The 27446-nt window shown below is 48.4% G+C and overlaps 3 protein-coding genes and 1 long non-coding RNA gene across 7 annotated transcripts in view; 1 reads left to right on the top strand and 3 right to left on the bottom strand.

Moving 5' to 3' along the window:
• Positions 1 to 6707: 6707 nt before the first annotated feature.
• Positions 6708 to 9718, bottom strand: HOXA1 (homeobox A1). 2 transcript variants are annotated; one of them, XM_011972273.1, is made up of 3 exons: positions 9271 to 9718; positions 8973 to 9067; positions 6708 to 8508 (listed from the first exon to the last, which is right to left on the bottom strand). In XM_011972273.1, the coding sequence occupies exons 1-2, from the start codon at positions 9622 to 9624 to the stop codon at positions 9008 to 9010; spliced, it is 414 nt and encodes a 137-aa protein (XP_011827663.1). In that variant the 5' UTR covers positions 9625 to 9718; the 3' UTR covers positions 6708 to 8508; positions 8973 to 9007. The 2 variants fall into 2 exon arrangements, with proteins under 2 accessions (XP_011827663.1, XP_011827662.1); XM_011972272.1 differs by having other exon boundaries at positions 8973 to 9714.
• Positions 9719 to 9807: 89 nt separating this feature from the next.
• Positions 9808 to 13977, top strand: LOC105533734. 2 transcript variants are annotated; one of them, XR_001005161.1, is made up of 2 exons: positions 9808 to 10102; positions 13474 to 13977. It is a non-coding gene; the product is annotated as an uncharacterized LOC105533734 (long non-coding RNA). The 2 variants fall into 2 exon arrangements; XR_001005162.1 differs by having other exon boundaries at positions 10068 to 13059.
• Positions 13978 to 14079: 102 nt separating this feature from the next.
• On the bottom strand, positions 14080 to 16526 carry HOXA2 (homeobox A2). Its single transcript, XM_011972271.1, has 2 exons — positions 15832 to 16526; positions 14080 to 15187 (listed from the first exon to the last, which is right to left on the bottom strand). The coding sequence occupies exons 1-2, from the start codon at positions 16217 to 16219 to the stop codon at positions 14448 to 14450; spliced, it is 1128 nt and encodes a 375-aa protein (XP_011827661.1). The 5' UTR covers positions 16220 to 16526; the 3' UTR covers positions 14080 to 14447.
• Positions 16527 to 19922: 3396 nt separating this feature from the next.
• The window catches only part of HOXA3 (homeobox A3), a 34037-nt gene continuing 26513 nt past the window's right edge, over positions 19923 to 27446 (bottom strand). Inside the window, exons 2-3 of one of the 2 annotated variants that reach the window (XM_011972267.1) lie at positions 23869 to 24514; positions 19923 to 22473 (exon numbers count right to left, since the gene is read on the bottom strand). In XM_011972267.1, the coding sequence (XP_011827657.1) occupies positions 21668 to 22473; positions 23869 to 24394 (1332 nt within the window). In that variant the 5' untranslated portion in view covers positions 24395 to 24514 and the 3' untranslated portion in view covers positions 19923 to 21667. The remainder of the gene's footprint in view (positions 22474 to 23868; positions 24515 to 27446) is intronic. The other variant, XM_011972265.1, reaches the window with a different exon arrangement.

The following is a 27446-nucleotide window of genomic DNA, read 5'->3' as shown; positions in this document are numbered from 1 at the left end:
TAACATGCCATCTGAGCAGCTTGGGCAGGGCAATTATAAAGCTTGCTCTCTTGATTTTTTTCTCTGTCTCATCTGGCAAATCATGTAAGGAATTTGTGAAATGGAAGGCATAAAATAGATCAACCAGTTTCTCTTTATCCATTGGGCAGGAGAGATCTAAGCTGTTACCCTTCCTATAGGGTTCATGAAAGTAAACAGGAAGGAAAAAACCCTCTGGCCAAATATCTGTTTATTCAAAACTGCTTATTTTTAATAGCTTTAAGTTCTTCAATATTTAATGATAACTATAATTAGTATGCTTAATATAGTAATTAATAATTAATGTTATTAATATATCTAGTCTGGAATTAATTTTTGCCTGTTTTATTAAATACATACTTAAAGTACATATTAAAGATATAACTAATTTTTTTTCTTACCATGATTGCTGCTAACACCCTTCTGGGCCTCAGTTTCTTCACCTGTGCGATGGAGAAGCCAGATTAGATTATTTTAAAAGTGTCTTATTTGATTCTGTGATTGTAGATATAATTAATGTCAGTAATTTCTTTTTCTTTCTTTTTTTTTTTTGAGACGTAGTTTTGCTCTTGTTGCCCAGGCGGGAGTGCAATGGCACAGTCTAGGCTCACTGCAACCTCTGCCTCCCAGGTTCAAGCGATTCTCCTGCCTCAGCCTCCCAAGAAGCTGGGATTACAGGCATCTGCCACCATGTCCAGCTAATTTTTGTATTTTTAGTAGAGACAAGGATTCACTATGTTGGCCAAGCTGGTCTCGAACTTCTGACCTCAGGAGATCTGCCCGTCTCGGCCTCCCAAAGTACTGGGATTAGAGGTATGAACCACTGCGCCCGGCCAATGTCAGTTATTTCTAATGTCGATAATTACACCAAGTCCTTGTTCACTTATGCAAGTTAAAAAAAAAAAAAACGAACAAACAAAAAGGGAGACTGGGTGCAGTGGCCCCAGCACTTTGGGAGGCCAAGGCGGGCGGATCACTTGAGGTCAGGAGTTTGAGACCAGCCTGGCCAATATGGAGAAACCCCGTCTCTACTAAAAGTACAAAAATTAGCCGGGCATGGTGGCACGTGCCTGTAATCCCAACTACTCGGAAGACTGAGGCAGGAGAGTCACTAGAACCCAGGAGACAGAGGTTGCAGTGAGCTGAGAATGCACCACTGCACTCCTGCCTGGGCAACAGAGCTAGACTCCATCTCAAAAAAAAAAAAAAACTGGTGCTATTGTTAGGAGGGGAAAGCAGAAAGAGTGGGAAGCAGTACTTGGAAACTTTCTAGAAAGAAGTGAGACGAGGCAAGGCGTTAAGGCATTTGACCCAGCAACTGGAGGAGCAGAAGGCATCTGATCTGAGAAGCAAGGCAAGGATGCGTCCCTGAACATCCAATGTTCAGAAACCCGCACCGCTACTGTTTAAAAAAACTCAATTGAACTAGGAGGAGAATGAATATGTTACTCAATTAAGTACATTCTGAAGATATCTGGGGCAAGGGGCGGACAGGGAATCAAATCTCCTTTCCCCTTTCAAATCTTGGAGAGACAGACGATGGGTGAGGCCTCTGACCTGGGTTTCCTCCTCTGAGGAAGTGTTGGGTCCCGAGGCCCTCGCCGGGAGAGTCAGGTGGCGGCCCGAGGCAGCTCAGACCGCGCCTCAGGAGCGCTCAAAGCCGGGCGACGCTGACAGAAAGAAACGCGAGGCCTTCTTGTCCCCAGAGACAAAGCGGGGCTATTCGCAGCCTCGGGGACGTGCCCGGAGTCACTTTCCTTTCCCTCCGAAACCATCTACCGGCGCGGGCCGGGAAACGCACAGGCCCCAAGCTGGGCCCTCAGCGCGAACCAGGGAAGAGCCCGGATGCTGCTCCTTTCCCGCCCCGGGCCGGCCCTGGTCCATCCAGAGGCGCGACGCCTGCAGGCCAGGGAAGGGCCCGGATGCTGCTCCCTTGCTCTGCCTGGGGCCCAGGAAACAGGAGAAACGGAGCGGCGGCGTTGGGTCAAGAACTCAGAGGGTGAAGGCTGGGAAGCCAAGAAAGGAAAGCCGCCCTGACCTCGGCGTCTGGGCTCCCCTGCAACCTCGCAGGGCCGCGAAGGTCCTGCGGCATCTCCTTTCGCAGTTGCCCTTGCCCAGTCGGCCGCGGGCAGGCGCTGGTACCCCCTGCCCGCTCCTCGCGGCCTAGGCAGAGCCGGAGTTCCCGCGACCGCCGCTGCCCGAGCGACTCGATCGCCCGAGCCGACCTCTTCCCAAGCCTTGGACAGCTGACCCCTGCGCACCCTAAAGGAAAGACCCCATTTGTTCCTCAGAATGGGAAAATTCCCGTGCATACTTTGCCAGAACTGTGTTGCTGATATTTCGGGGGTTGGGGGTACCATTTTAAATCGTGGCTTTCTGCCTCCTTGTTATGGTTCTGTGGCGACTTAAAACAAAGTGGGTCGTAAATCGTAAAAATGTCCAACGCGGCTGAAAAGTGTCCCAGTTTGAAAAGAAAAGTCGCTCAATAATTTTTCTTTTATTTTCTGTTGCAATCATTTGTGTATTTTTTCCCAACCGATTAACCACACAAGCCTAAATGAAAATGCAAAACTGATTTCTATAGATTAGCCTTGTGACTAGACGTTTTACCAACACGTTTTTAATACAAGAGTAAAATGTAATGAGCTGATTAAAAAATGGAAACATGTGTTTTGTGTTTGAACATGTTGCAAAAAGCGACATTGGTCTTTTCATTTATTTCCAGTAAACTCAAAATGCAGTCATGTAAGCATGTTTTGCAGGACATGATGAGGGTTTAGAGTTGCCTAAGGGAAAAAAAAAAGCAAAGGTGTTTAGAGGCCAGCGCCTATTGAACATACCTGTTTAATTGATATTTTGTTTGTAGTTCTGCTATGGAAGGTCAGCTAGCTGTATTTGATAGCTGGTATTATTAAAAATAAGGCACTAAAACGCTGAGGATTCCAGCTCGCTCCTTCAAACACTGACAACCATTGATGTCCCTTTGGGCATCAGGTTCTGCTGAGATCAGTAGGACCCCACGGGGATGAGATGAAGGAGAATGTGGAAAGTTGTATTGCAAAGAGACTTTATGTTAATAGTTTGGGCTTGCAGATGTGTGTGTGTGTGTGTATTAGGTACATGAGTGAGTCTTGGAAAAAATTAAGATATATGAGTCAGAACAATTTAGAAGGTATGCTGTGCCACAAACTAGCCAGAAAAAGCAAACACATTTTTAAAAGGTTCAGAGTTAGAACCCCTCCTGGAATGTCCCTTGTATCTTGAAGCCCTTTCTAGATGATACTTCTTGACAATTTAACAGACGTCGAATTTGTGTGTAGGCAACTCCTCTTTCATTTATTCTTTCCCATCTAAGTTTAAAAACAAAACAGAAATATATGTGTGTGTGTTGAATTTTACTTGCCCTCTAAGACTGTTATTTTTATATTTTAAAAACATATGTTTTTAAAGGTAAGTAGCACATTTTATTATTCAAACAAGGTGGCAGAAGCATTCAACTCAGGTTGTTTCAAAGATTCGGTGTTCCTAATGGCCTCAAAGTCAAGGACTTGACTGAGTGGGTGGCCAGTAAAACAGAAATGGAAAAAATAAATCATATCTAGCCTGAAACAAATTGCATGGAATAAGTCAGGGAGGGACAAAATCGAATGAGGATTTTAGAATTTAAAAGTGCACTGGACTCAGCTTCTAAGGTGCCCTGTTTTTTATTTAGGAAGTGAGAGTATGAATACTGACAGCTCTCAGTCAAAACAATCCACCTCTGGGTGCCTTTTTCTGATCCGTAGGGTGAGAGATTAGGGATGTGGGTCCCATTCAATTCTGATCATTTAGGCACAAGGAGTCCTAAGACAGAATTTTTGTGTGTTCTCAGAAATGCAGGCACAAAGGGGACTTATCTAAGGCAGAGGATCACCAAAATTGACCAGTGACTAGTTTATCCAATAGTGGCATGCTAAAGTGTGTTCTTGTATGTACTGAAAAAGCTATAGCGTTTCTTTTACAGCCCCATCCAATATAAAGAAAGATGTTGTTCATGCTCTAATTTCAAAATTTTTAAGCAGAGGAGTTGCCTCTCAAAATAAATTAAAGCCTGAAACGCCTAGAGCTTCTACTTTAAGAATGATTATTCTTAAGGAGGAAACAAACAGCAGTGACCATTTTTTACAGACGTGCTCAGCCATCAGGAAAGCTTAATAAATCCCTATTTAGTATGCATTTATGCAGTGATTACATGAACTTTGACCTCTGAAGAGCTGTAGCAATTAGCTTCAGTGTCTAGCATCTTCTACTCACCATTCCCCACTGGCTTCCTTGTGTCTTTCTTTTTCATACCTCAATACTTCATGCATTAAGAAATCGTAAAATTTAAAAGTTGACTTTCCACCTGAGGTATTTGCTTCTGCGCAAGCCAATTCTCCCTCCCGTCTTTCCCACTCAACAGCCATCTCAGATGGATATTGGGGCTCTGATTGTCAATATTACTCAAACACAAATGGATTTCAATTCAATCTTGCCCTGTACTTTCACAAAGATAAACTCTAATGGCCCAAAGAGCTTCATTTCATAGCTCGTGGCATCTGAAATAAATCAGATCTCTTCTGTGAGACTAATTTAACATTTTAAAAATATTTGATGTAATTTATTTAAAGTCAAACCTAATGGATTGGCAGAAAACTAGAGGAGGAGGCAGGAGAAGGGCAGCTGGAAGCTTCCAAAAAAAAAAAGAGAAAAGAAAAAAAGGAAGAAAAGAAAAGAACCAGGAGGGGAGAGGAAAGTGTTTTAAGTTTCTGGTAAACATTGTTTAGCAAAAGAATAATAGGAAAGTTGCCCCTTTCCCAAAGAGGGATGAAACTGTAATTGTTGCCTTTAGCTGAGAGCTCAGATAAACTGCTGGGACTCATTCTAAAGTGACCCATCACTGCATTCATCTCTTCTTGAACTTTCGGTGAACCTGAGATTAAACAGGGGTGAGCAGCTAAGCAGTTTGTTGTTAGCAGCCTTTTCAACAACCCTTTCAGACTGAGTAAATATTGATCGGTTTGAATCTGATTGTCCCAGAGGAAAACACCACCGCATTTGAATAGCCTCCAAAAGTAAACTTTAAAAGGTGAAACCCAGAGCAGACTTCAGAGCCAAAGCAAGACCTCAACTCAGCCTAGTTTGGGAACACTGTATTTGGGGAGTACTTTGGATAAACATAGAGGAAGTAAGGAAAAAAAAAGTAGAAAACTAGAATTTTATATCTCAATTATCTCAGGTGTCTAATTGAGACCCTTGTTTCCTTTTTAAATGTATCAATAAAATGTTATTTTCAGTTTTCCCACTCTATGTTGTTTCAGTTACCATTGCTGTTATTTTTCAAGTAGCTAACTGTGCTCCTTAGAGACCAAAGCAGAAAGAGAGAGACCTTGAAATAGGATGTGTTAAGCGCCTTTGATTTAATCGATTGGGAGGGCTAAAAAGATACAAATGTTTTCCTTGTTGAAAGGTGTATTAATGTTTCCTAAATGCATTGCTTGTTAACTGATTTATTCCATGACCTAGAGAAAGCTAGAGATGGTTAGCCATAATTTATTGTTCTCTCTCTCTGCTACATTAAAACCAGCACCTTAAAGACTGGAATCTCCCGGATTCCAGCGGATCAGGCCCTGCTTTTAGATATTGAAATAGAGTCAATGGCATGCTAAAGACACTTTAACACATTAAAGTATTTGGAAGCCAGCCATCTGTTTTGCTGTGTGACCTTACACTAATAAACAAAAGATACAGTATAAGGCCAGGCAGGAAATGAAAGAAAGGGTTGACCGTCTTTGAAGTTCTTCTCCATCCACTTGAGTCTTTTACAGGCAACCTCAGAACCCAGCAGCTGAGGGGAGGGCACCGGGTGCCCTTGATATGGCCGCAGCAACTGCACCGCAAAGTTCAGCCTTCTCTTCTTTGACAGGGAAGTGCAGGAATTCTCACGAGGGCTCTAGACGGCCTGCAAATTCCAAGTTTTTGTAGGGTTTTTCTCCTCCAGCCCACCCTTTGTAAAACACCCTTTGGGGAGGAAGGAAGTCATATGTCTGTGTTTGTTTTCAGTGTCGTAAATTTTCTGCTCTACTGTTGGTCTAAATAAAATGCCTCCAAAAATGTGTGAAAGTAAAGGAAAGCAATAAAGAGGTCTGGGAGGAGAGCCACTTTGAACTCTATCATTTGCTGGTTTCCTCTTTTGAGAGCAGATATGTACCTTGGTCAGAAACAACTTGGATATTGAAAGGCTTCAGGGTAGCTTCCACAAGTTCACCTGGGAAGTACCTGTTGAGCCCAGAGAAGAAAATGACTTTTTTTTTCCTGGGTTATGTGGCATGGAATTAGAACTATGGATCCATTACAGCCACGGTGGCTATGAAATCAAAGCTGAGTCTGAAGGGAATGAGATATGCAACCCAGAGATGGGGAAGAAGGAGGGAAGAGCCACAGGAAGGGATGGATGTTGACAGGAAGAATGGGGGAAGGGATGCAAGGGTTTACTAAAAACACTCCATTTGAAGGGTGGAATATATTAGAACTCTGCGTGACAATCCAAAAAGAAGGAAGAGGAGTGGAATGAGGGCCCCATCCTCACAACAACTTTATACTGGAGCTAATTAAATGTGAATCTCTTAGCTCTTGGTTCACTGATGTGAGGAAAGACTGACTGAAGACAGTTTTGGCTTTTGAAGGGAGTTTTGTGTATATATATGTCAACATCCAGTTGGAGGTGAAAAGGTTAGCACTTGACCCAGGAAGTATCCATGTTTGTTTCAAAAATAAATCTGCTTCATAAATTTCTTCATCAGTCTTTTTTTTTCCATTATGAGCTTTGATTATAATAAAGGAGCTGTTACTAACTTTTATTCAAGAAAAGGCCCATCTCTTTGAAAATATTTACCACCCTTCTCCCTTTCCCCTCATGAAATATGCCAACTTCGTAGGAATTAACAAATTGTAGCCCAGCCAAATACATGGATGCTTAAGCATACCTGAAACTTGAGTATATTTATTTATTACAGACATCCTAAGACCCGTAAACTCTGCTCTGGATCATATCTCTCCAGGATCTCAGAGCTGTTCATGATTGTACAGGAAATGGGGAATATCATAGGCTCACAAAGGATAACTGATAGAACTCAGTGTGGTACTTCGGGGACATCAAACATTGTGCGACATGCAAAAGACTATTCACGAATCACACAAAATATACATTCATTGTGCCATCCATCACATTAACAATTGACCTGAAAATACATTATATCCAACTAAGATAACTGTGGAAGGAAGAAGCTGGTTTGAATAATACTTTTAGGTTCTGAATAACCCAGCACAAATTTTAAACAGAGGGTGGCCCAAGAAGAAAGGAGTGGGGATTGGGAAAGACTTAGCACAGGAAGCTGGATTTCTGAACTTTGTGCTCTGCAGGGCTTCTTAACTGTAAGAACAAATCGAGGCTACCCTCTGAGGCATCTGATTGGATTTAAATGAGGAAATTTGTTCTTTCACTTACAAAATTGTACCAGTTTTGAGAGTTTGCCCACCCTGTTTTAGTAACCTAAACATTTCTAGAAAATCTGTATAAAGATAAATCTCTTAGGACAAAGTATTCACAACCAGCACACACTCACACATGAAAATGACTTAAATTAAGGGAGGAATTAATTGTGTAAATACACAGTGTATCTCTTCTTCGTGAGCTCCTGGACTCTCCTTTCACTATATCCTACTTTCAAGGACAAGGGAGGAGAGAGCTGTACATATAGTTAGATAAAAGATGAGAAGATTCCTTCTGGCATGTTTCTGTTGGTAAAGGGAACTATTTTCCAAAAAGTCATCTGAAAGGAAGAGTAGGTTCTGTGAATTCTCCTAAAATCAGGAGGGATGTTAAGGCCCACCAGAAAATGTATGCTGGCACCCAATCTGGATTAAGGTGTTAACCCGGCACCAAGTCTCTGGTCCAGAATTATCTGCAAACATATTATCCTGGCCAGGAGCTCCTCAGATAGGATCAGAAAGGAAGAGACTGTAAATGGAAAGAAAGATAAGCTAAGCATGTGCTTTGGGTAAGAAGTCCCAGCCCAAGGAGATGCCTGGGCTGTGGTCTGGGACTGGAGCCGCCTTAGTGGGAGGTAGTCAGAGTGTCTGAGGTAGAAGACCCCGGGGAAGGAACGCAGGGCGAAGCGCTGGACTTCTCTGAGGATTCCTCGGCCTTCTCGTCGTTTCCTGGCGGGGTGGCTGGAGAGATGGGCAAGAGACCCTCCTTCTCACGTTTCTTTTGCTTCATTCGGCGGTTCTGGAACCAGATCTTCACTTGGGTCTCGTTAAGCTGCAGGGATGCAGCGATCTCCACCCTGCGGGCGCGCGTCAGGTACTTGTTGAAGTGGAACTCCTTCTCCAGCTCCGTGAGCTGCTTCGTAGTGAAGTTGGTGCGCACCGCGTTGGGTTGACCCAGGTAGCCATACTCTCCAACTTTCCCTGGGGCAAAAGTGGGAAGCCATGAGATGGAAAGGTAAAAATTTTTAAACCGACTTGAGATTACCTGCACACCTCATGGCAACACTCAGGTAAAGAAAAGATCAAGAACTCAACACAAATCGGGCTGTGGAGGGTGAGTGATGAGGTGTAAAGTGTTAACCTGAAGTCAACCATTAGCGTGGTCAGATCGGTGATTAATGGAGCCTTAAGATATTAACAGAACACTACCGTCACAATAACCACCCCCACACACTTCCTACTTCCCAAATGTATAAAATCCTTGAGAACACGCCAATCCCTGAGGCTTCTTTGCCCCAACACCTCTGGGTACCCTCTCCATGCACTACAACACTAGTCTTAAAGCCTTTTTTTAAAAAAAGATAATTATTAATTTTCCTTGGAAATTAAGCATACCAGCTCCTTCCAGATTAATCAAGGAGCATCCACCAACCAGCAGGACTGACCTGTTTTGGGAGGGTTTCTTTTGACTTTCATCCAGTCAAAAGTCTGCGCTGGAGAAGATGTCTCCGATGCAGGGGAGCGACAGGCTTCTTGGTGGCTGGCGTGGAGAGGGGACAAGGAGTTATTATACGTAGCCAGGGCCAGGCTTTGGTGCTCTTGTCCATATGAGTGGTGAATGTACTGAGGCGAGCCCACCGCGCCCCCGGCATAACCCTGGTGGTGGTGGTGATGCTGGACCATGGGAGATGAGAGATTTCCAGAGTAAACAGCGGGAGCGCACTGGGGGTACCCACCACTTACGTCTGCTTCCTGATTTAACGCGTAGGGGCTGTAAGGCGCACTGAAGTTCTGTGAGCCATAGCTTGGACCACAACTTGAGTGAGAGTAGGACACCCCCAGGTTCCCAGAAGTCTGGTAGGTAGCCGGCTGGGGGTGGTGATGGTGGTGGTGGTGGTGTTGGTGAGGCGAACCGATCTGCACCCCCCTGCCCACTAGGAAGCGGTCGTCGCCGCCGCAGCTGTTGGTACTGACCGCGCACGACTGGAAAGTTGTAATCCCATGGTCCGAGGGGTAGGCTCGGGCTGAGCAGGTCCCCGAGTCGCCACTGCTAAGGATGGGGTATTCCAGGAAGGAGTTCATTCTTGCATTGTCCATCTGTCACTGAGTGACCTGGTCCTGCGAAGCCCTGGGTGACCGTGCCAACTTTCTCACTTCCTCCATGGGGCCTGAGAAGAAAAATGATATGAATGTACAGTGCGCAAGAGGGGGGGGGCGGGAGGGCGGAGGACGCTAGGGGAGGGGCACGTGACGGTGTCAGCCAATGGCTGAGCCTCCTGCAAAAGTTTGCCGGCTTCCGCGGTGATGGATCACCGTTTCAGTGGCATTTAAATCCCCGGCGCTCCGCCGTCTAGGTGACGCGCAGTCGCCCCCCCAGGCAGCCCAGGCGGCGGCAGCTGCTGCGGCGACTGCAACGGCCGATTTGGAGTGCTGGAGCGAAGAAGAGCAAAGGCTGCCTTCTGCGCGCGCCCGACTCCGCTGCCCGCCCCGCCAGGCCTCCGGGAGGTGGGAGCTGAGAGGCGTCCCCCGCTCCCGCCCCCTCCCCACTGTGCACTGAAAGATGAACTGGCGAGAGGTGAGAAGGGAAGAGGGCTCCCGGCTCTCTCGGGGCGCGAGTTAGTGGGCCGGAGTTCGCCGGGTGGCCGCAGGTTCGCGGGCCCAGCTCGGAGCGCGCCCAACCGGAAGGCGGGGAATCCGGCTGACACCGAGCCCCGGGTTCCCAGGCCGCCTTCTCTGCTCTGAGGCTGGGCTGGGAGACCATGGGGCTGTGAGGAGCGCACAGAACCGTGGCAGAGGGCGAGGCTGGGCCACCGGCTCTCCAAGCGCGGAATGGAGAGGGAAGAGCGCAGAGGGCTGGCTGGGAGGAACTCGGGTCGGGGTGAAGGAGACGAGGGCAAGAAAAGAAACTTCCCTTCTTCCAGGAGAGTCTCCGAAACCCTCTCCCCACAGCCCCCGCTCTTCATTAGCATGGCAATGAGGAGTTTCTGTAATTCGACCGGGGAAGGGGGGGTGCGGAAGAGCCCTGGAAACAGGGATCGCCGGAAAAGGCCGGGGGCGGCCGGGCTCTTCTTCCCCACCCTCCCTCTCTCCTCGCTCTCCGCCGTTTCTTTCCCACTCAGTTTTGCACCGGGAGCCCTCCGGGATGCGGAGCTACTCGACCGCCGGATTTTTAGGGGTAGGAGGCGGGGGAGAGAGATGACGCTGGCGGACGTGGCCAGCGTGGGGGCCGGGCCGTGCGCTGCAGGCCATCTGCCGGCGCCCGAGACCCAGGAGCCTCCGCTCCCGCGTGGGCCTCGCAGGGCCGGTCCACAGCTCCAACAAAGTAGCTGAACTCCCTTCGTTGCGTTCCTCTTTTTCTGGAGGGGAATGTTAGAAGAGAGAGAGAGCTTCCTTTTGTAACCTTCCTCATTCTGCTGCGCGTCTAGAGTGGGTGTGGGGACTGGCAGGTGGGAGGAGCGGTGGACAGATGGCTGATGGTGGACAGAACACTTTACCCCAACGACACCTCCTCCCCTTTCCAAATGGCTGGGTAGTTGCTTATGAGAACCTTCAAGTCTTTCCTTAGAGAGACACGTGAAAATCTGAGCGTCATCCCAGGCCAAGGGTCCTGTTCCCCATCACCCTCCTTCTACCCTGACGCTGCTGAGGTCGTTAATTGTTGTTTACTATTAGGTTTCCCGTCAACCCTGGGCTTGTAGAGAGGAAAAAGCCAAACGGAGACCAATAATTGATGCAGTCTTGGGTAGGAGAAATCGAGAGCTCGTCCAGGAAGCTTTGCAGCCAATGCTGTATAAATTTTACTCCAACCATGTGTACAATGTTGGAATCAGATGAAATTTATAGTGAGGAATGTATGTGGGTTTGGGGTTTCCACTCCCCTTCAGCCTTTCCTCCCCTGTTAGAACAAGGAAGGTTTTTTTTTCAAGGCAGGCACATTTCAAATATGTTAGTCACCCTTTCAGTCTTCTGTATTCTGTTCTCCACCTACCGAAGCTCCCCCAAACCTGTCCCCTCAAGAGGGAAAACCCATGCTGACTCTGGACTCCCTCAGTAACAATGAAACATTCTCCCCAAACATTTCCTTTCAGGTTGGTATTTCTCTGTGACTTTGATCCATTCCAAGCATGGTTAAGAGGGAGCAGGGGCAGGAAAGAGCCGCTTCCTGGGGTTGGGCAGCCACCCCTGCCCCAGTTTCGGCTCCTGGGAATCCTCCTACTGGAGAAGGGGAAAGGCAAGGCGGTCCTCCTGGAGGTGGCTTCCTTGGGAGCGCCAGCTTCCAGCGGCAGGGAGAGAAAGAGCTCCTGTGGGGGAGTGGGCAGGATGTGAGGAGGTCGGTGCTGGCTATGAGAGCAATCCTTCCTCCAAGCCTGAGCAAGTCAGTACATTTTCCCCCGCTGCCTCATTCCTGTACCTTGGTTGCCCTCCTCAGCCTAGGTTTGCAGGACCCCCTCGGCTGCAGGGCGCCTGCCACAAAGCCGACCCGGGCAGGAGCCACTCTCCCTCTGCTAGTTCGCTGCTTCGGCGCTGCTCTCCCTCAGCCTCTCTTCTCTCCTGGCCTCTTTTCGGGGGTATCCTGGGTGGAGTGTTTTTCTTGGGATCACGAGCTTGCTCTCGCACACAGGCCCGCAGACACACAGGCCCGCGGCCGCCCTCCTCCGTTTACTGTTCCCGGCTCCCCGCAGGCCGGGCGCTCGCAGCCGGGCTGGCTATGCCTCGGCTGGCAGCCCAGAGCGCCGCTCTCCGGGAACGGCACACAAAGGCAGCCTCCCCTGGCCTCGAGCCCTTAGGCTTCTGTAGCTCGGTTCTTTCCCCACACCCCTCCCCCAAGAAATGCTGGGGGCTGTTCCACCGAGTAGGAGATCCTTGGCCCTCTAGGCAAGTAGGTCAGCGCCCCAAGACTCTTTCAACGCCTTGGGAGACTGGGTGAAAGGCGAGCTTGGTTACGCTTAAAATGATCGCCTACAAGCGGTTCTCTTGGCTCAAAACGCCTCTTTCAGGGCTCTTATACTAGAAAGGAAAGGAATGAGGAGGAGACAAAACGCCGCCGAGGCCCTGAACTGTTCATGGCATACGCGGCTCAGCCAAGCTGTTGTTTTAAAAGAGCAATAAAAATGAATTATGACTAAACGCCTTCTAACTTAATGCTTTCAGACGGGGATCCCCGGCAAATACGTAAGAGGATTTTTATTTGTGCATGTGTTCCTGCAGTTGATCTCTTTGATGACATTTTCATTCATAGAAAGCGTTTGATTTATGAGCGTAGGACGAATCGCATCCAGGAGCTGCGCAGCCCTGGCCGCGACGGGGACGCCCTGCTCCGCGATGAGCTTGGGGCCAGAAACCAGCCATAGTCCCCACACTCCGCCGCGGCAGCTGGGATTTAGCAGAGGAAGGGGCGAGGGAAGGTAGGGAGCAAACCTATGAAGAAACATCGCGTTGTCATTGGAACTTCCAAGCCTTTGCTGTTAAGAGCCAGGTTCTTAAATCAACCCGTCCCACACACATGTTGCTTACATGCTGCGTTTTCTCACGGTAAGTAAGTAGGCATCAGAAGAGAGCTCAGAAAGGGAAAAATAAACGTGAAGAGACCTAACAAGGGAGGGGGAAAAAAGCAACAACCCAGTGACACACCCTAGATCACATTTTATTGATATTTCATTTAAAGTGCTTTTCTCTCTCTCTAGAACCTGGGTTAATTTATAACCTAGGGTGTAGAAACACACCATTTTAAATCTCAACTTGCTAACCTGACTTCGAAGCATTAATGATCCATTATTAGCAATGTAAACAGATTTAAGAATGAAATATTGATTTTTCTGACCCTGAAAAAAAAAAAAAGAATCCTAGAGTGACTGAACCAGAGGATTGGAAAGAACATTTTCTGGGGTGCATTTTCCAGATAGTAATCACTGTTTTGTTTTATTTTTGTTTTTCTCTGTCTTTTAGGTCTGTTTTGCCTGAACCCATCAAGAGCTGGGAGATTAATCAACCACACTGAAAATGTGGAGAGATTTATGGGGGAGAGGGTTGAAATGTGGATGTTTGAAACAAAAGTGTATAAATAAATGAATTGTTGATAACTTAGTTATTGACCTGGAGACTGGTAGCTTATTAAAGAAACTCCATGTTACTCATTCCTGGAGTTGGAGGTTTCTGTAGGCACTTTATTTCTCCACTTTCAAGAGCTTGGGCTTGGCCCAAATCTTAGACTGCCCAATTCTGTCTCTATTACCAATTTAAATCTATGGCTTGAACCTGTGCACTGAAAATCAAATCTATTCCCTTTAAAAAGAAGGAGGAGAAGAAGCAAAAAAGCAAAAACAAACAAACAACAACAACAACAAAAAAACACTTATTAGAAGCCCTAGTCATTTTTTGGCTTTCTGTTTTGTTGCTGTCCATTGAAGACTTTGAACATGCCGCCTTAATAAATGTATTAAAATTGAAAAAGAGGATAAATTGTGACTAGAATTTTATTTACCAAGTTAGACTAAAAGAAGAAAAAGAAACTGTTATGAGCCTTGAAAAGGGGGAGAAAAATAAGAAAGCTATTTATAGTAAAGGAGAATTTATTCTACAAAAAATATGCATGACAATGCATCCTAATGTAATACAAAAATAAAAAGAAAGTGAAGATACAATTAGATGATCACTTTCTTGCAGGTCTCATATTGCTCTCAGGAAATCACATAAAGGGTGGTTGAGTTAGGTTTAAAACAACTAAAACTCCAAAATAATCTGTAAAAGATGGCTCTGTTTGGAACTGGGTCAGGGAATCACTAAACAGAAAATCCTCAACATTTAAAGGAGGGAAGGGTAGGTCAAGAAGAAAATAAAAATAAACTCCAGAATAAAAGAAGGCAAAACCACCTGGTCAAAGGGGTTTTTGTTTTGTGATGCTTTGTTTTGCTTTAATGTTTTTAGTAATTCAGATGCTGCAAGTCGATTGTGGTGAGTGTGTCTGTAAAAAAGTCAAAGCTGTCAGCTGAAATATCTACGGGACTGTCGAGGGAACCTGGCAAACTGGGTGAAACTGTGTCTGAAAGCTGCAGGCAGGAATCTGTGGAGAAAACGTTAAAGTCCTGCAAAGAGGGGACCTCGAGGGCCTCAGGACTGTCATTGTTTAGGCCAGCTCCACAGTTCTGGCCCATTGTTGACAAGCAGTTAGGAACAGTGGGTGACTGGTGCTGAAAATGTTTCAGATTTTTCTCATTGCTGGTTAAAGGCGAGACTGGGAAACTTTGGGAGTCGCCATTGTGTCCATTGGGAGCCTGCTGCTGAGAGAGGGCATTTTGCTGAAAAGTGTAGCCTTCCCTCTCCAGAAGGGCCCCAGAGACGCTAAGGGCTTGCTCAAAGAGCGTCTTCTCTTCCTCGTCCTCCTCTACTTTCTCGGAGTCCTCAAGGCTTTTACATTTCCCTTCGCTGTTTTGGTTTTCCTTGCACTGGGTCTGCCTCTTGTGCTTCATCCTCCGGTTCTGAAACCACACTTTCACTTGTCTCTCAGTCAAATCCAGTAGCGCTGCAATCTCCACCCTTCGGGGTCTGCAAAGGTACTTGTTGAAATGAAATTCTTTTTCCAGCTCTAGAAGCTGTGTGTTGGTGTAAGCAGTTCTCAGGCGCCGCGATCCCCCGCCGCTGCCATCGGCGATTTCCAGGGATTCTGCGGAAAGGGAAACCAACAAGAGACACACGCACAGTTGGAGGTGGAGGGGTCCGAGCGGGGTTATTCCACTGGAGAATAAATACAGCAGAAAAGATCAACTGCAACAAAATGGCCGCCCCTGGATGCAGTAGAGCTATTGTGCTGCCTTTCCTGGGAGCCCAGCCTGGGGAGACCCGGTCTCCTCCTCGTCTACTGAATTCATGCCTATGACTCCCCTCAACCTCTTCATCCGGGAGCAAACTTTATATTAGTCACAACACAATTTATAATTAATGCATCAGCTGCTTAGCTGAGCAAGAGCGATCTATCACTCTTCATTACTGTCAAAAAGCCAAACTCTAGGACAACTAGACAGGAGGAGGTCAGTTCCAACTCAAATAAATCATCCCACATTACACAAGTTCGGGAAAGTTTCCCCCCACTTCCTAAAAATATATATGTCTCATTGTAGAGCACAGGATCCCCTTTCCTCTCCATCAAACCCACTCCTGAGCCCACAGGGGCAAGGACAAGGCAACCAAGCATCTCTCCCTCTCCTCCTTCTCTCCCAGCCCACTCTCCCCTCCCCCAACAGCCACTCTCGGGGCAGCCCGGAGAAGGAAGAGGGTCCCGGAGACCTGGGGCCAAGTCTTTGGACTGACCTTTGTGGCTGAGGCAAGCAGGGCCGGTGGCTGCGGCGGCGGCGGCGGCGGCGGCCGGCGGAAGTGCGGTTTTCTTGGCCGCCTTCTTCTCCTTCATCCAGGGGTACTCAGGCGGCTGCAGGGCGCCGGCGGGCACCGGGCTGCCGCGGCTGCCCGCAGGGCTCGGCTTGGGGCGGCCGCCAGCGCCGTGGCGAGGGTGATTGCCGGGGTTCAGGCTGGGAATGGTCTGCTCAAAAGGAGGAGGAATCAGTGTCGAGTGTGAAAGCGTCGAGGTCTTGATTGATGAACTTTGAAATGTATCAGCGACAGGGGGAAAAGATGTCAGGCACTCAGCGAGCGACGGCTGGCTATTGATAAAACCAATCTCTCGCTCAAATTCGTAATTCATGGCCTTCTCCTTGGAGCCCCCTCAGAGAAAAAGTTCCCTCTTTTGGAGGGGCTTTGGGGGGGCAAGGCCCAGGAAAAAGGCGAGCGCAGAGGAAAAAAAAAATCTATCATAGAATATCGCTGCTAGGGTGTTTTTTTTCTAATTCACTGATTACAGCCGTATGGGGACCGCGCTACTATTAAACTATTGAATTCATGGAGACAAGGTTGAAATTGGACCGAATTGGCTGTCACATGATTGCTTCTGCCCAATGACAATTTGGGCTTTAATCAAAAGAAGCCACTGTCTGTTTGATTGATCCAAAAAAGTCGGGAAGGAACGCCTCATTGGGGGCCAGCGAGGCTTTATTTACACTTTTTTCAGGGCAAAAATACATATATGTTGGTGTGGGTGGGGATGTCCCGGAGTACGTGGGGGCGAGGGTGCCTGAGCGCCTCCTGATCTGCAAGGATCTGGTATGTGCGCCTGGGAGTATGTGTGTGTGAATGTGTGCGAGTGTAAGCCCTGCTGACGGTCCCGCCGGCGGCTGCCCTCTGCCTCCCCCGCACACTCCGCGCATTGTTTGGGACTGTCGGGAAGACGCCTCGCACCTCACAAATCATTTAAGCACCTCAGTCTGACGCCTGCAGTCATTAACAAAGTAATCCATTAATCTTCAAAGTTTTGACACCCGAGGGCCCTGCATCCCAGCCACATAAGTTCTGTTAAAGCAGGAGGAAGGAGCAGAGGGAGAGAGGAGATGCGAGAGGGAGAATAAAGACAGAGGGAAGAAGAGAGAGATGGAGAGATGGAGAAAGAGAAGACAGAAAAGAGAGAAGAAAAGAAAGATTTTGGTTGGGAGGGGGTCCTCCTTTTCGTTCCCTTTTCCTCCTTCACTTTTCCTGAAACCAGTTCCTGGATCTCAAAACTGATCTCTCTCGGTCTGTTTTGCTTCCTGCCTGTCTTTTTCCCTCTTTTTCCTCTTCTCCCCCTTTCTCCCTCCCTCTCTCTTATGTCCGCCTCCCCTTCTTCCCGCAGTCTCTCGCCCCCCTCCCAGTGTGCAGCCCAGAGTCTGTGCCCCCGGCCCATTGTTAGCAGGCTATTCCACGGCAGCTTTGCATCTGGCTCCGGCGGGAAGCGGAAAACGGGAGGCGGCTCTCAAAGCTTCCCGACCTTCCTGCGCCATCAACTTCTCAGGAGTGGCTGGAGAAAGATGCATGTGCCAAGCGAGACAACAACCCCAGGTCCATGTGTCCAAATCCCCGTAGCCAGGGCGGCGGCCAGCCAAAGAAATGCCGCCCCGAGCAGGCGCGTGCGGCTCCTGGCATTCTGGGTTTCATACCCGTAGGGCTCGGGTGCGGTGAGTATTTCCGATTTCCAGAAAGTCTGTTGGAAGTTACCAGCAAGGAAAGAGAAGATGCTTGTTCCTCTCTCTCCCTCCCTCTCTCTTTTTTTCTACCCTTCTTCTTGTCCTTGACGCTCTGGCTGGGGGCTGGTTGGTTTAGATACAGCGAGTGCTCCCTGGCAGCCTGAACTGCCTCCCACACCTTCCTGATCCTTGGGCACCGGGGATGTTTGCTTCCGGGTTCTGTTGTGGGAAACAGCACTGCGGGGGAGAGGAGGCGACCCAAGGAGGAATTATAAAGATTCTCGTTCTCCTTCATTCTCTTTTTCCAATTCGGAGACTTGAGACTGAGCGCATCTTGGACGGTGCTAGAGGGTTCAAAAGATAACACCTTTAGGTACCAAAAAATAATTTTTTAAAAATCCACCAAGCCAGAAAGAGGTAAGGAGGCTGAGAGGTAGATCTGGAGGTACCTCTTTTCCCCCCCAAACCCTGAGGATGGTGATTCGCTTTTGCTTCCTTTGATATAGACGAAGTGATCAGAGTCCCCCAGGCCGGCAGGCATCAATGGCAGGAAAATAAATCATTCTGATGGCCAGGGAGAGAGAGGTTGGAGGGGGAGAAAAATCTACGTAGAAAACAAGAAAGGCCAACCAAGGAGCAAAGGCAGGACCCCATCTCTGAGGCCGGCATCAAAGAGGGTTTGGGGTGGAAATCAGATATAAGTGGCCTATATCATTGACCAGCCCAGAGCACTGCCTTGCAGATGGAGATGCTATTTCGGAAAATGTGAGGTTTTTTAGTTTTCTTGCTTTTATTCCAAACAAAGCTCCGAAGGAAGTCTGGGCGCGATCAATCTTGCTCACCAAAAGCCTTGACAGCTTCTAGCCCTTAAGAACACATTTCAGCTTCCAGCTCCTTCCAAGATAAAATGTGACCGAGCAAAGAGGAGAGCAGGAAATGCAAGTAAATAAGGAAAACTAGTCTTTAAAAATATATATTTTGGCAGTGAAAAGGATTAGGGCTCCTTTTAGGAAGGGTGCTTTGCGGACTCTGGGATGGCGGCTTTTGGCATTTGTTTTTACCAGAAAATAGTATAGGCTTAAGGGAAGGGGGGTGCAGAGAGGGAGCAGCGCTGCCCCCATATCTCTGAGGCTTTGTCAGGGGCTGCGTGGGTGAGAGCTTTCTGCCGCCTCAGCCGCCTTAATTCAAATACCATCTGGAAGAAAACCCTTTTCTTTGACCACTCAACACTGAAATCTTCCCCAAGTCTATTACTTTAACTCATGAGATATTTTAATAAGGATTTCTTTTTAATATCTAGGAAACTGGGGGGTGAAGTCAATACTTTTTTCTTTGAAAGCCAAAATGAATGTCTTGACTGGTAAGATATGGGAAATTACATTAGAATCTCATTTTAAAATCTTAGCCCTGGGGGAAGGAGGAAGCCTCCAAACTATCCCTCCCTCAGCTAAAGAGTAGATTTCAGAAGTGGGTTCAAATAGTGACATCCCTGAAAGATCTTCATCCTTAGATGAAGATCTTTATTTTTCTAGGTAATTTTACTAGCTGTTCCTTATTTTTCCAGGTAATTTTACACGTGTCTCTAAATTGATTACTTAAAAGAAGACTCCTGTATCTGCTCAGCGTGACCAAAAGGTGGAAGCCCTAGTCCTCACAAAGCCTGGTTTTGCAGCCTCTGCATTTCTGAGGTGCGCCATATTTTGGCACAGAGGTTGAGGTGCGGAGAGCAAATCTATTTCTCCCATAGCCCAAACTCTTTAAAAAGGATATATATAATATTATATATATATATATATATTTCAACAGCCTTAGGACAGATATGGGGAAAGCACCTCTGGGTGTGAGAGAAACACTGAGCTCTCCGCAGCAGCCTGGCTTGGCATCCTCCGAGTCTTTTCCTTAAACTGAGGAGTTTCTCTAAAAGCAGCTCGTTGGTACCCAGCAGTACCCAGAAATGGCTCCAGTGCCTGCTTCTAAGAATAATCTGAGGGAGCTTCACAGGGGGAAGATAACGGCCATGATGATGGATATTTTGGATTGCAAACAAAATGGCGACATTTTCCTCTTCTGCCTCTGAAAGATACAATCCAGGGAGAATAGGGATTTATTTCTCACATCCGATGCTCTTAATCCCCAGACGAAAGCAGTTCCTCACTTCCAGCTCTGAAGCGGGTGATGATGGGATGCAGGTCTGAGGTTTGCATTTTCTGAATTTGGTTCCTTTCTCGAGGAATCCTTAAATCTGAAGATGAAAATATTTCCCTTTACTGTGCCTTCTTTTGCCTCTACCAGCCAGTCAGTAAGCAGCCCTATCTTAAATCCAGGAGTGGAAATGTAATATTTAGCTCCTGTAACATCAAATCAAAAAAGTACTTATAAAATTGCATTTTTATTACAAAGATACCGATCTCCTTGCTCTCTCCCCCTCCCCCTGGGGCCATAAAAAGAAAGCTAGGAGGGAAGGAGAGGAAATAAATTCAGAGAATGCCAAATACTACATTCAGTAGGAAGCTGATGCTGGGATTCAGGCAGTCCAGGGAAGGGACTGGCTCAGGTGACTCTCCCCAGTTCGGTCCTCCGTTTGCTGGAGACCCGGGTGAGCCTCAGTCCCTTTCAAACTGTTTCGCTCCTCGTGCAGATTTTAGGAACCATTCTTTCCTTCTGACACTGTAATAGACTGCAAAGCATCCCAGAGGAGACCAGGAGTCCGATTGCTCCCGGAAAGTGCTCGGCATCCTCTGCGCGGCTGGCTAATCCCGAGGTTTAGACGTTAGTTGGTCCGCTTTGACCCGAGCAAGAGCGTGGAGCAGAAGACCGCCCTGCGTTATCCCCTTGCTCGGCCGCGGGGCACCTGTGCGCTCCCGCTGCGCCTTGGGCCGGGCTGCCTTTGTTTCTTTAGAGCACAGCACTCGGCAGCCCCTGCGCCCTCGACCTACCTCCGCAGCAGCTGGGAACCGGGCAGCCCAGCGGGCCGGCCGCACGGCGTTACCAGAGCTGCCGCAGCCGCCTGGAGCCCCAGCCGCCATCCTGAGAATTCGCCGAGCTTCCAGGCGAATAGCCTGGCCAGGCCCCATACTGGAGCCGAAGGGCTGCTGAGCCCGGCCTGCTCTGCCGGCTCGCCTCGGCCTGAATTCCACGCAGACCCACGTCTTCGGCCAAGGAACCCCTTCTTAACACGTATATTATTCAGAATAAAAACTTTATTTCTTTTTGTTTCTCAGAATGTGAGCAGCAAGGAATGTAGAATTCTCAAAACAAATCTAGTATTTTTCGCGTTTACAGATTTTTTTTTTTTTCAGTTTTGCCGGATGTTACAAACCTAAATCACTGTTTTCAAAAGCTGGATCTTCTCTGGTTTTATTGCATCATTACCGTTTAAAGGAATTATACTTCCCTTTGAAATAAAAAAAAAATTCTAAGTACGCCAATACACAATTGAACAAAAGGCCCAAGAACCCTCTGAACCATCAGGGTACAGAATTTCTTTAATATAAATACGAACGGATGGGGATAAATAATATTTAAAACTTAGATTATTCAATGCTTGCAAAAAAATATAAATAAATCTGACTGTTCACCAGCATACACACACGGAAAGACGTACACTTAGTCATCCTTGCACAGGGAGCCCCTGTTTCAAAGCGCCTTTGATTTTTTTTTTCTCATTCTTTATAAGAAGTGCAATTAAAAAAAATTAAAATTAAAAAAAGTAATCGCTTCCCCTCGGGAGCCATAATGTACGAACAAATTCACATTGAAAACTCGACTAGAAAATTTGTTCATATACCCTGTTTCTGATCAAAGAGTGGAGAAGGTAAAGGGTGCAGGGCCAGTGGCCTATCGAGGAGCAGGAAGAGATAAATATCGCTACTGATACAGCCATTCCAGCAACCAAGATTGCTACGTCACATAAACTATAAAAACGCCTTCCCAACGAGGGGGGAAACCGGGAAAGGAGTGCGGGGGCGGAGAAGAGAGAAAAGGAAGGAAGGAAGGAAAGGGCAGGAAGAACCTAAAAAAAAAAAAAAAAAAAAAAAAAGCAACCAAAGAAAAAAGGTGGGTGGGGGGAGACTCTCCTGGCGCATAGCACCAGCCCACCATCACAGGTGGGTGAGCTTGGGTGCTTCCTGAATTCTTCCCTGAGAAGGATGGTGGGCAGTAAGGTCCGTGTAGGTGGGGTGCGGCTCCCCAGGCCCGGGCCCGTGGTGGTGGCCGCTGCCCAGCGGCCCGGCGCCCCCATAGTCCATGGCGCCCGAGGCAGCGTGGGGGAGGTGAGTTAGACCAAAGAGGGCTGGCCCAGAGTTGCTCATGGGCTCCACGTAGCTGCCCCCCACGAAGACGGGGCTTCCCTGTATGTGTGGGGTCCCATAGCTGCCGTTGCCCTGCAGGCCATGAGCGTGCGGGTCATAGTCGGGGGTGCCCCCTGCGCCCGCCCCTGCCGCCGTGTAGCGCTTCTGTGGGGGTGGTGGGGGTGCACAGCTGGGCAGGGATGCAGGGTAGGAGGTGGGGGGCAGCCCGTAGGTACCCTGGGGGGGCTTGGAGAAGGGCGGGGGCGACTGGGGCTCGTACGGGACGCTGTTGACCAACGAATGCATAGAGTTCAGATAGCCACCGGCGCCGGGGGGCACGGGACTGCGACTTGGAGACTGGCCCCCCGATGAGGTTAGCATGCCCTTGCCCTTCTGATCCTTTTTGTACTTCATGCGGCGATTCTGGAACCAGATCTTGATCTGGCGCTCAGTGAGGTTCAGCAGATTGGCCATCTCCACCCGGCGCGGCCGGCACAGGTAGCGGTTGAAGTGGAACTCTTTTTCCAGCTCCACCAGCTGCGCACTCGTGTAGGCCGTGCGCGCGCGCTTGGACGAAGCCTGCCCCGGCGGGCTCTTGTCGCCAGCGCAGCTCTCGCCTGCGAGGACAGAGAGAGGAAGAGCGGCGTCAGGGGCTGCCGCGGCCCCGCCCAGCCCCTGACCCAGCCCGGCCCCTCCTTCCACCAGGCCCCAAAGGTTCCTGAATCTGTCAGGTCCCAGAGAGAAGAAGGAACTAGGTGCTCTTCTCTTCTCCTGGTGGGTAAAACAGCGGTACTCCCCCATTCAGCCAAGGAGCAAATCACAGGCTTCTCAAGGGGGAAAGGACAGAGAAGTAGAACTCCCGGTTTGCCTTCCTGGTCTGGATTTTCTTTTTAGAGCTATTAACTTTCTGACTCATTTACTGGTCCCTTTGGCCTATCGGACAACAGCCTCCCTGTGGGCCAGTCTCAGCATCTCCATTCCCTTCACAGTAACTGAAATGTGGGAAACCTAATGTACACACTCATTCCCCTCCCACACTGTCCGACAATAATTAGGCAGCAGCTTCAACTGGCCACTTTTTTCTCTCTACCCAGAGGAGATGGGCAGACTGGAAACCTCAAACTTTGGGCAGAGAAGGCCCAAAGAAGAGATCCCATTGAAGGTATTTCTGGTGGGGAGGCCTAGGCCCTTCATGCCGTGTCCTATTCTTTAGGGTTCCCTATGTCATCAAGCAGCCTGCCCCGGCTTTTGTCCACTAATCTTGTACCCTTCTGTCCTCCCTGGCCCCCCAAATCCTAGCTATGGAGGTCCCAGATGCTCAGACTCAGAGCAGGGCACTGGCAACTGGAGAAGGCAGGGGCAAAGGTAACCAAAATGCTAGGAAGCCTAAGGCCTGGGGCCTTTCCTCTACTGGAGCCTGCTTCCAGGAGGCCCATGTGGTTCCCATTAGGATGACAAGTCTGCATCCCCCTCCTCCAGGAGATCTTTGGCTGCTTTCATTGTACTAAGTCTGAGTAGGGTCTTCCCAGAGGTAAGGCAGCCACTCCATCTGCTGGAGCAAAAATTGGCTCTGATTATAGGCAAAGCATTGATTCTGTCTTGGAGGGTGATTAGGCCTGTTTTTATTCTGCCACATTGTAGTATGGGGAGGATGTCACTGTTTTATTAGAAGAGCTATGCTAAAAAGATAGACAGTGGAGCTCAGGTTGTTTCTGCACAGAGGTCCTAACTCCAAGAGTGGAGCAAGAAGGGATTCCAACTGCACTAGACCCTACTTGCCCTTGGAGAAGTCCAGAGGGACTCCCAGCAAGTCTCTGGGGTTTTCCAGCCTACAGAGGCCTATCACCTCCCTAAGTTGCAAAGACTCTGAAAACCTTTTTGGTGGGCAGTGGTGTGGGAGCAGTGAATTCCAGATATGCTCCATCACTCCTAGGTTGTGCTAGATGTCGTGGGCAGTAGCTCCGGGACGGGAGCCAGGCCAGAGGACCCTCTTCCAGAAGGCACTCCTTTACCTGAGCTAGAGCTGCTGGTTTTCTGCTTTGTGTTTTGTCGAGACTCTTTCATCCAGGGGAAGATTTGTTTGGCCACTGTGGGTGAGTTGAGCAGGGGGCTCTTGGCCGCGTTGGCGGGGGTGGGGTTGCTGCTGGCATTCTGAGGTGGGGAGACAGAAGAGGGAGGCGGGGGCGCGGCAGGGGTAGGTGCAGGGGGCTGAGGTGGGGGCTGAGGCGGCTGTGGGGCAGGGGGCGCGGCCTGGGTCGGCGGCGGGTGCAGGGGCGGCTCGCCCAGGCTTGGAGGCTGGCTAGGTGGGGCGCTCAGGCTGCGCAGGCACGCGTCACTCAGTTCGTGTGCCTTGGGGTGGTCTCCGGCGCTGGAGGGAGACTGGAGGGAGCAGGCGGGTCGATGGTACTCGCCGTCGGCACCCAAAGCGACGGACGCCGGGTACGGCTGCTGATTGGCATTATAAGCGAACCCGTTGGCTGCCTGGTAGGGGTAGCCACCGTAGATCGCCGAGCTGTCGTAGTAGGTCGCTTTTTGCATCGCGTTGTTTCACGATCTTGATCGCACACTCTGACAGGGGTTTGACACTCGTGAGGGCGCACATTGGCACGCCCCCGCGGTCACGTGACACTCCGCCGCCAATGGCCGCCCCGCGCAGACCTAGGGGGGCGAGAAGCGCAGCGCGGTGAGGGCTCCGCGCAAATCCATCTTACTCTCAATAGCTAAGTGACATGAAAGCCATAAAAGAAAAAGTGGTCAGCAATATTTAGCAGCACGACTTGGCCCCGGGCGCAGGGAGCCGCGCTATAAAAAACCGCTGGAATTTACTGGCAGCTACAAATATTTGCTTAACTTGCGTCTGGAGTTGGGGGATTTTCCGGGGAGAGAGAAGGAGAACGAGTGAGGGCTGGAAGCCGACTCTCAGGAGCCGGGGTCCAAAAGGAAAAAGGCTTGATAGGCTAGAAAGGAACAAGGCTGGGAGCTTTCTTTTCCAGGGAAGAAGAAACTTGGGGTGTCGCTTAGTTTCTGCTCCTTGGCCTCCTCCAGAGGGCCCAAGACTCCTCCACTCTGGGAATCTTGGGAAGGGAACCAGGAGGCAAAGGGGAGCTTGGGTCGCCAGTGTTTTCTCGGCTTTAGGACTGATGTTTGCCAAAAGAGCCCTGACATGGAGTAACTTCCCACCCAGCTCCTTCTTGGACCTTCCTGCTCCCAAAAGAGGTTTGCACAAAAAATTTTCAGGCAATTTGCCCCATCCAACCATGCTGGATTTCAGAAGCTGAGCTTGTTAGGCAGTTAATCCACCTTGTTGGGGATATGACTCACCTCCTCCAAATGAACCCCTTGTGGCCAAGAAGGGGGGAGGGAAAACTTTGGTTGGAACACATTTCGCGTGTGTGTCTGTGTGTGTGTGTGTGTGTGTGTGTGTGTGTTTGCAGGAGGGACCAACAGTAACACCCCACCCAGCAAGTCACAACTAAAATCCTGGAGAGTTCTTTACTCCTTTCCTCTCCCTGTTTCTTAGGCACTTCCCAGCAAGCCACCCCCACTTCTTTACTTCCTCCCCCTGGTTACAGGAGGTTCCCAGAACCTCCTATCTTGGACTTTCTGAGGTGCTGTTATTCGGGGCAACTATCAAATTCTACCTGTTAAAACATGATGGATTAGAGAGAAAAAAAAAACCCTCCAGGAACCTGAAAAACCAGCGTTCATCTCCATGACCACGGCTTGAACTCTCCTTCCAACTTAACGATAATAGGTTCTGTCTTAGAAACTGCTATGTAATTTGATGTATGGGGGTCATTTGGCTCCGGACGAGGGATGGAAGCACAAGCCATAAAATCCTGCCAGAGTTTCCTGATCTTTGTGTACTGTTGTTGTTGATATTTGTTACTTGGCCTATTTACCTGCTTCAGAAATTCCAAGTAAAGGATAACCCTGAAAATCTAAAAAGCAGTTGAAAACCCCCTCAACCCTCTTTCATTTAGAAAGCAGTTTGCAAAAGTTCAATCTGTTTTCTTTTTGTTTTCAACCATTGCATGGTCAACCTCTAGTTCTCAGCACAGAAAAGTTCCTTGTGAGTTTCAAATATTCACCCCCCCCCCCACACACACACACACTCGGAATGTTAGTCCCTCTGACCACTTAAGAAAATTATAACAAATTCAAAAGAAAATGGTTAACATTCAGTCCAACTATATATATTGAGTCCCAGAATTATTCACATTTTCCAGGAATATTAGATGCTTTGTTAACTAGAAAAAAAAGATAATGTATTGCATCTACCAGTAGATGATTATAATTCCATTGCTAATAATGGACTCCTTTAGATTTCATTATTAAGCCAACAATCTGACCAACATCTGCAAAACAGGCACAATTAATTTTCCAGAACCTCAATTAAAAATTACAGCATCCCTTATCCAGAGTTATTGTCAGTGATCATGAGCCCTGGAGCATTGTTCCTCTTTTGGAAATAGAAAGCTACACATACCATGGTTGAAAGTAAATAAAGGATAAAATAAAACTGAATAGCAATTTAATGTATCAATTTCCTTTTCTTTCACTGAAAACAGTTCCTATTACATTTGGCAGAGTTAATGTCGGCCATTATAAATTTTTTAGATACCAGGCTTGTGTAAAATAAAATGTCAGGTTAAGAAAATTAGACACTCGAACAGCAAGATATTAGATAAAACAAAATTAAGTTGATTTTGCACATGCAATATTTCTAGTGACTTGCTAATCCATTATCACAGGTTATACCAGCCTACTACTTACTTAAGTCTTTTTATCAAGTTGTGCATTGTTTTGCAAAATAACAAAAATATCTTTGAAAATCAAAGAGCATACAACAGCCCCCATAAACTTAAAATATGAATTCGATTCTGGGATCCCACCAAAATCCTTCCCATTGTTTGAGGTCAGCAGACCACTACCTTGGAGCTCATACATCCCCACACCCCAACCCAGCCCCCAAAGTTTGCAACCTAGTAAAGAAGTTGGAGATTTGCCAGCCAGGAAACTTTGCTTTGCACTGCCAAGCAAAGGCTGGGGATGAGGGGAGATTCCTCCACAAAGATCTGTTTCTGGACAATACTCTCCAGGTGCAAGAGCCGAAAAAGAGTTGAAGAGGCTAAATTGAGTGCAAGAAGCAAGCCCTATTGCTTCTCTGGAAGATGTGTCCAAATTCACCCTCCGTCCTACAAACATCGCTCCCTCTTCCCGTTCCCTCCTCTTCCTTAGCCTTCCCTCACCCCAAATCTGAGCGGGTTCGTCGGATAGGAGCCCCGAGTCCCCTGCTCACCTCTCCTCCTCTCTGCAACCCAGAAAAGTTAAGGCTGGGCTAGGGGAGAGACAAGAGGTGGGGGCGGGGATGGGAAAGCGGCCTGAACTCGAAGTGTAAGGGTATCAGTCACTGCCGGGAAGGAAGCTCCGGCTTGTGAACTCTTCTTGAACCGAGATTTAAGTCTGCAGCCATAAATCACCGAGACGTAAACTCCGCCATTCAGCGCCGGGAGCGGCCGGTTGCGGCCCTGCTTACCTTAACTTCTGACGAGCGCCGCAAGCGCAGGCTCGGGCTCAGGCTCAGACA

Source organism: Mandrillus leucophaeus, unplaced genomic scaffold (genome assembly GCF_000951045.1).
Source record: "Mandrillus leucophaeus isolate KB7577 unplaced genomic scaffold, Mleu.le_1.0 Scaffold128, whole genome shotgun sequence".
Taxonomy (NCBI): Eukaryota; Metazoa; Chordata; class Mammalia; order Primates; family Cercopithecidae; genus Mandrillus; species Mandrillus leucophaeus.
The sequence above is the reverse complement of the archived record's forward strand: the minus strand, read 5'-3'. Positions and strand labels throughout refer to the sequence as shown.